The sequence below is a fragment of the Austrofundulus limnaeus genome, unplaced genomic scaffold (genome assembly GCF_001266775.1).
Source record: "Austrofundulus limnaeus strain Quisiro unplaced genomic scaffold, Austrofundulus_limnaeus-1.0 Scaffold452, whole genome shotgun sequence".
Classification (NCBI taxonomy): Eukaryota; Metazoa; Chordata; class Actinopteri; order Cyprinodontiformes; family Rivulidae; genus Austrofundulus; species Austrofundulus limnaeus.
Genome location: NW_013952854.1, coordinates 163,002 through 168,659, shown reverse-complemented (window position 1 = coordinate 168,659; position 5,658 = coordinate 163,002). Strand labels below are relative to the sequence as shown.

Genomic DNA, 5,658 nt, shown 5'->3' with positions numbered 1-5,658 from the left:
GTCTAATTTAGTCATAAAACAATTTCAGATAACTAGAATATAAGTGTGGTGAAGCCAAATAAATGATAGATCGGCCTGCCATAAATGAGCTTCTGACCCGCTGCTGCTCCTCTCTCATCTTCATCATCATCTTCATCAGAGCAGAAGCTGACATTAGCAAGATGGATTTATGACTGAACGAACGTCCACATATATTTTTTTTATCTCTGTGGGTAACAATACATAAAAACATTTTTTCCCTCCGAAAACATGGGTGTGAAAAAAGCTACGGTTGTTAAACCTGCCCTCTGAGCGACGTGCAGCAGGAAGGAGGGAGGAACTTGTGATCCTGCGACACGACGGCAAGATGTAACTTTTCTACAGCGGGAGGGAGGGGGACATTTTGACGATTTATTCTCTCTTTACGTGTTTTAAAATGCCATATTTCTTCATTTATTTTCAGTTGAATTTGAATAAATGGCCCTATAAAAAAAGAAATTGTTTACCTGCCCGGTCGGGCAGGCATTGGGACACACCCACCTGCCCAACAATGGGTTTTACCTGCCCCGGGCAGTCGGGCAGATTTGTCGAACCCTGGTTATTAATCTGGCATGGGTAAAAAATGGTTTCTTCTACTATTATACTGACTGCAGTTGATGTCTTCCTCATCGTAGACATCCACCTCCATGAGCCTGATCAGCATGCGGGACAGGATACCCAGGAAGTGCAGATAAGCCCCCGTCTTACCCACCTGAGCATGGGACAAACAGCAAGGGGAAAATTAACTTAATATATGCATTAATACAGCACAAAAAAGGAGGAAATGGAGTTTAGAGGGACACAGTCTGAACAGCAAATTAGTTTGAAAATATGATGATAAAACAATCATACAATAAAAAATGGGCAATTTCAGTTAGAAAAACACAAGCAATGTCTTCAATACAAACTAGGCCCCCTTTTTTATAAAGGTGTGAAGGCAATAAAACAACCGGCCTTTTTCGTTTGCATTGAAAAAACAGGCAGTGATTTAGTTGAGAGGTAATAAAAGCTTAGATGCTATTTTTAAACCCTCAGGGGTCTTTAAACAATTAAGAGAAAAGTTTACCCCAAAATGGTCCAAGAGGCCTCGAGATGCAACTGAGAAAGAGAGAAAACACAAAAGAAAACAAAATAGAAAGACTGACATTACCTGTGGGGGTCCGCTGAGCAGCAGCCTGCGAGGATGAAAGTTGTCACTTCTTCCTTCAGTGTGGTTGCTGCTGTCCATGTGGTAGGAACGAGGGACCGTCCACTGACGATAGTAGAGTGATTGCTCTGTACATGTCATCATTTTATTTAGTAAAGGTCTGTACAAAAAAGACAATGCATGTAAACATGTAAACATAACGAATGTTTTCGACTTTAAGGTTTGGATACAAACCAAGTTAAATCAATATAACTGAATATTATTAGCCTTAAGTATTGCATAATTTGCAGTATAAAAGATGTTTTTAGCACCTGAAGCTGCTTGCCCAAGCAACAGACATATGTGGCAAGAATGAAGTACATCGTGGGAGCCCACTGCTGTCACTGGCTGTGATAATGTCATAGATGGCACGAGGGAGGAGCACAGCGGGCGGACGACTCAGTCCTCGCACCCAAGAGCATCTCAGATGATAGGAGGAGGTCTGTGGGGATGAAGAACCAGAGGATGCGGATTTGGAACGAGTTTGTGCCTGGGAATGAGGCTGCTGCTGCTGGGAGACGGTTTGAATGCAAGGTTGAGGATTTGTTTGAGACAATGGTTGAACTTGACCCTGGGGCGGTGCCTGGGGCCGGGGATTTAGCTGGACCTGGGGATAACTTTGAACTTGAACTTGGCTTTGGTGGGGAGGTGCAGTCTGAGGGTATAAGAATGACTGAGGTGGGGGCTGGGGCAGAACTCGACTCTGGGGTTTTGATGGTGGCTGTTTGGCATCCACTGTCCCTTTATGGACATTTTGAGAGGTGGTGCTTGGAGCTGGGAGGGTATCAACAGCTCCACTGTCAGGGCATGGCTGGTGTGGCAGAGTGGATGATGGGGGAGAGTCTCCTGGAAGTGACCAGAAATAGATCAGAAAGATTATTGAAATGTGACCCATGACATCGAAATGAGGATTAAGTCAAATTTGGTCCAAATGACCTAATCATATTTTCAGATTCTTGGCTTTAAAAGCCACATTTTACACTTAGATAATCCTGATATCATTAGTAGATCCACAGATATTATTTAATTTGTCTTGTTGGTTACAATAATACATAAATATTTGGTCTAAATCATAATTTTATGTAATTTTAATGAGGATTTTTCTGTCATTTGAAAAAAGAAACCTCAGTTTTTGAATATTGAGATTTCCCAGCTGGAAAGAAACAAAAGCTTTGATAGCTCACAGGGAAAATCTCAACATTTTAAGGCGTTTTTCCTCATAATTGGGTTTTTTGTTGCTAATGCTCAAAAAAGGGCTTAAAAATTTATTTAGGATAATATTTAAGACAGTTCATTGAAATAATACATTGATAACACATTTCTTTGTTATATTTTGACTAAATGTAATATTTGTGAGCTTTTTATTCAAAACACTGTCTATTTCTCCACATACAACTTTTAGACTTAATCCTCGTTTCGATGTGACGGGTCACAAATAATTAGTCTTTTTTACAACCCTGTTCATTTTGAGTCTCGCTTTACCATTTCCTTGTCCCTCCTCCTCTTCGTTGTCTGTGCTGCTGAGTTTATCAGCATCACTTTCCATCTCATTGCTTCCTGGTCCAGGTTTGTGTGGCAGTCGTGACTCTGCCTTCACCAAATAAGCAGCCAGTCCCAGCTCTTGTTCAAGAGTCGTGCGCTGCAGGTAGGAGCAGCTTATCACCCGAAGATCACAATACTTCAATGACCTGGAATATATTTTCATTTTAGGGGTTTCTTTTTCTTTAAAAAAGATCAGAAAATATGTTTTTTTTAATCAGAAGTTATTTATGTTTAGCTCTCAGTGTGTGTACCTGGGCAATGATTCTCCCATTGGCTCAGCCCCTGCCAGGATAAGGATGCAGGGGAGGGCCTCTAGCTCCAAGTACGTACGAGGAACCCACTCAGCATCCTGAATCTTTAACCATATCTAAGGAACAAAAACACAAATACCCCACAGAGATACACAATTTTCGCAATATGTTTTTATTTCATTTGTCCTGATGCATCCCAGTAATCCAGGTAGAAAAATCCAAAAAGAAAAAATAAGTAGGTCCTCTGGATGGTTCTTCTTTAGTGAAACGATTCGTCTCTCCTTCAAGAGACTTCTTCAGTCTGATGAGTTTCAGGTGAACTCAGCCTTATAAGCACTGCCTCCACATGGACAAACAGGTTAGTCACATGCAAAAGAGGGCCAAGTTTTGGCCCTCTTTTGCATGTGACTAACCTGCAGAGTTGTAATGTAACTAAGTACAAATACTTTGTTACTGTACTTTGGTTATCTGTGCTTTACTTGAGTAATTATTTTTCAGCGTACTTTTTATTTTTACTCATTACATTTTTTACACAATTATCTGTACTTTCTACTCACTACATTTTTTAAAAAAGGTAAGAAATAGAAAGTCGTTACTCCTATTTTATTCCAAGTTATTACTTAAAAAAATACTATCCTGATAAATTGTGTCTCCTGGATAGAGTGAATTTAATTGTGGTTGGATGAGAAGTATAAATATTTACCATTCTGACACCCTATTACTTTGTACAAAACCCATCACAGCTGCACGCTGTTATAAAAAATAATTTTTGGAGAAGTCACCTCCCGATAAATGTCATTTAGGAAAATCTAACTGCTCACTTTCACTCAGTACTTTTACTTTTAATACTTAAGTAGATTTTGTGTCAGAAACGAACTTATGATACTTAAGTACAAAAAATATCAGATACTTTAAGACTTTTACTCAAGTAATATTTTTAGAGAAGACTTTAACGTTTACCAAAGTACTTTTATGATAATTGTACTTTTACTCAAGTATCACTTTGAGGTACTTTATACAACACTGCTAACCTGTTTGTCCATGTGGAGGCAGTGCTTATAAGGCTGAGTTCAGCTGAAACTCATCAGACTGAAGAAGTCTCGTGGAGGAGAGACAAAATGTTTCACTAAAGAAGAACCCATCCAGAGGACCTACTTATTTTTTCTTTTTGATTTTTTATTTCATACTTTATGTTGACGTCATGAACTAACATACCTTGATCTGATCAGTGAAAGTCTGTCCAATAGTCAGAGCTTGATTAGGATTACCCAGGACAATTTCAAAACGCTCCTCTAGCCCCAGCTGCCTCCTCACTCTTGACAGTCGTCGGTGGGCCCACGCTGCCAAAGCCAGGGAAGGGATCCGCAGCAGGATCATGTGACCGTGGTGGGCGGGGCACTGCTGGGCAGATGTGAGCAGAGATTGGACAATTTCCATGGTCTCCACAGAGGTGTGTTTGTGGAGATCGGAAGAGTTGCTCATTTTTCCTGATGCAACCACCAGTGCCACACAGTAGTGCCGGATCAAGACAGTAGTACGGATCACAGCGCTGTGCAGCTTTGGAAACCTGGAAACAAACAAACAAAAAAAAAAGATAAAGACTGAATAGGATTCCAGTTGTATTTGTAGTGTAGTCTAAAACTTTGTCCGGTGTTCAACTCATTAAGAGTGCTGTTTGTGGGTGCAGAACCTTTCTTCAAGGGTAGATGCCATGCTTTCAAAAGAGGAATCGTAACGCATCAGAGGCAGGCTATTTCCTGAGCGAGTTGTCTCCAAAATCTCAGACACACCAAAGTACCGCGTCTTCTCATGATATAGGTCCACATCCTGCACGTGCAAGCACCCAAAATCAACCATTTGTTCCACTGAAAACAGAAGGGTTTTTATGTGTTCCACCAAACATCATCAATAAAACTTACATTACAGAATGCAGACGGCCAGTTTATCTCGTTATAGGGGCTGATGCGAGTGCATTGTGTCTGAAGAACGAAGGGAAATGAGGTGACGTGAAGTATCAGAATGTTTGTGGCTTCTGTCACCTGTCGTGAGTTCAACAGTTTATCCACCAGACCCACACCACTGTCAGTGCTGCAGCAGGATGAGCTGAGAAAGACAGGAAACAGAGCCAGAGGCTGAGTCAACACCGTCAATGAATACACTGAAGAGACAATGGGAAGTCAACACAATATTTGTTAGGATTTGTGTATTTCTTCCTGCTTTTCGAGCAAACCTGCAAACATCCCAGTGTGCATGGTCATGAACCAGGATGTAGAGTGTATAGGAATTGCTTTGTGCTTCTTGGATGAGGTTGTCAATTCGTGCCTGAGCACTCTGGTCCATCTTAACTACGAAACGCTCAGCCTCCTTCTGAGACACACAGTCCTGGTCTGAACTCCCGAGCTCCTGTAGGACACCTGGTGGAAGTAAAGAGTGGCAAAGTTAAAACACGAGTTAAAACAAAAGAAAAAGAAAAAGCATGCCAACACTTCTGAACTCTTGCACTGTAGGGCCAATTAATAAACGAAGATACAGACAAAAAAACATTCCACTGGAGAAGATCTTGTATATACATATATGCTCACAACCGCACACAAACAGGTGTTTACATCCTGGGGTTTCTATTCGAACACTGACTGAATGGTATATATATACTATTTATAC

At 40.8% G+C, this 5,658-nt stretch overlaps 1 protein-coding gene across 5 annotated transcripts in view; it reads right to left on the bottom strand.

The window, feature by feature from the left end:
* The window catches only part of greb1 (growth regulating estrogen receptor binding 1), a 35,608-nt gene that overhangs the window by 8,043 nt on the left and 21,907 nt on the right, over window positions 1–5,658 (bottom strand). For all 5 annotated transcript variants that reach the window (XM_014025028.1, XM_014025029.1, XM_014025024.1 and 2 more), the window contains 9 exons: window positions 5,228–5,411; window positions 4,917–5,100; window positions 4,688–4,824; window positions 4,213–4,564; window positions 2,998–3,113; window positions 2,687–2,892; window positions 1,477–2,050; window positions 1,169–1,325; window positions 628–730 (listed from right to left, as the gene is read on the bottom strand). In XM_014025028.1, coding sequence (XP_013880482.1) covers window positions 628–730; window positions 1,169–1,325; window positions 1,477–2,050; window positions 2,687–2,892; window positions 2,998–3,113; window positions 4,213–4,564; window positions 4,688–4,824; window positions 4,917–5,100; window positions 5,228–5,411 — 2,013 coding nt within the window. The remainder of the gene's footprint in view (window positions 1–627; window positions 731–1,168; window positions 1,326–1,476; window positions 2,051–2,686; window positions 2,893–2,997; window positions 3,114–4,212; window positions 4,565–4,687; window positions 4,825–4,916; window positions 5,101–5,227; window positions 5,412–5,658) is intronic.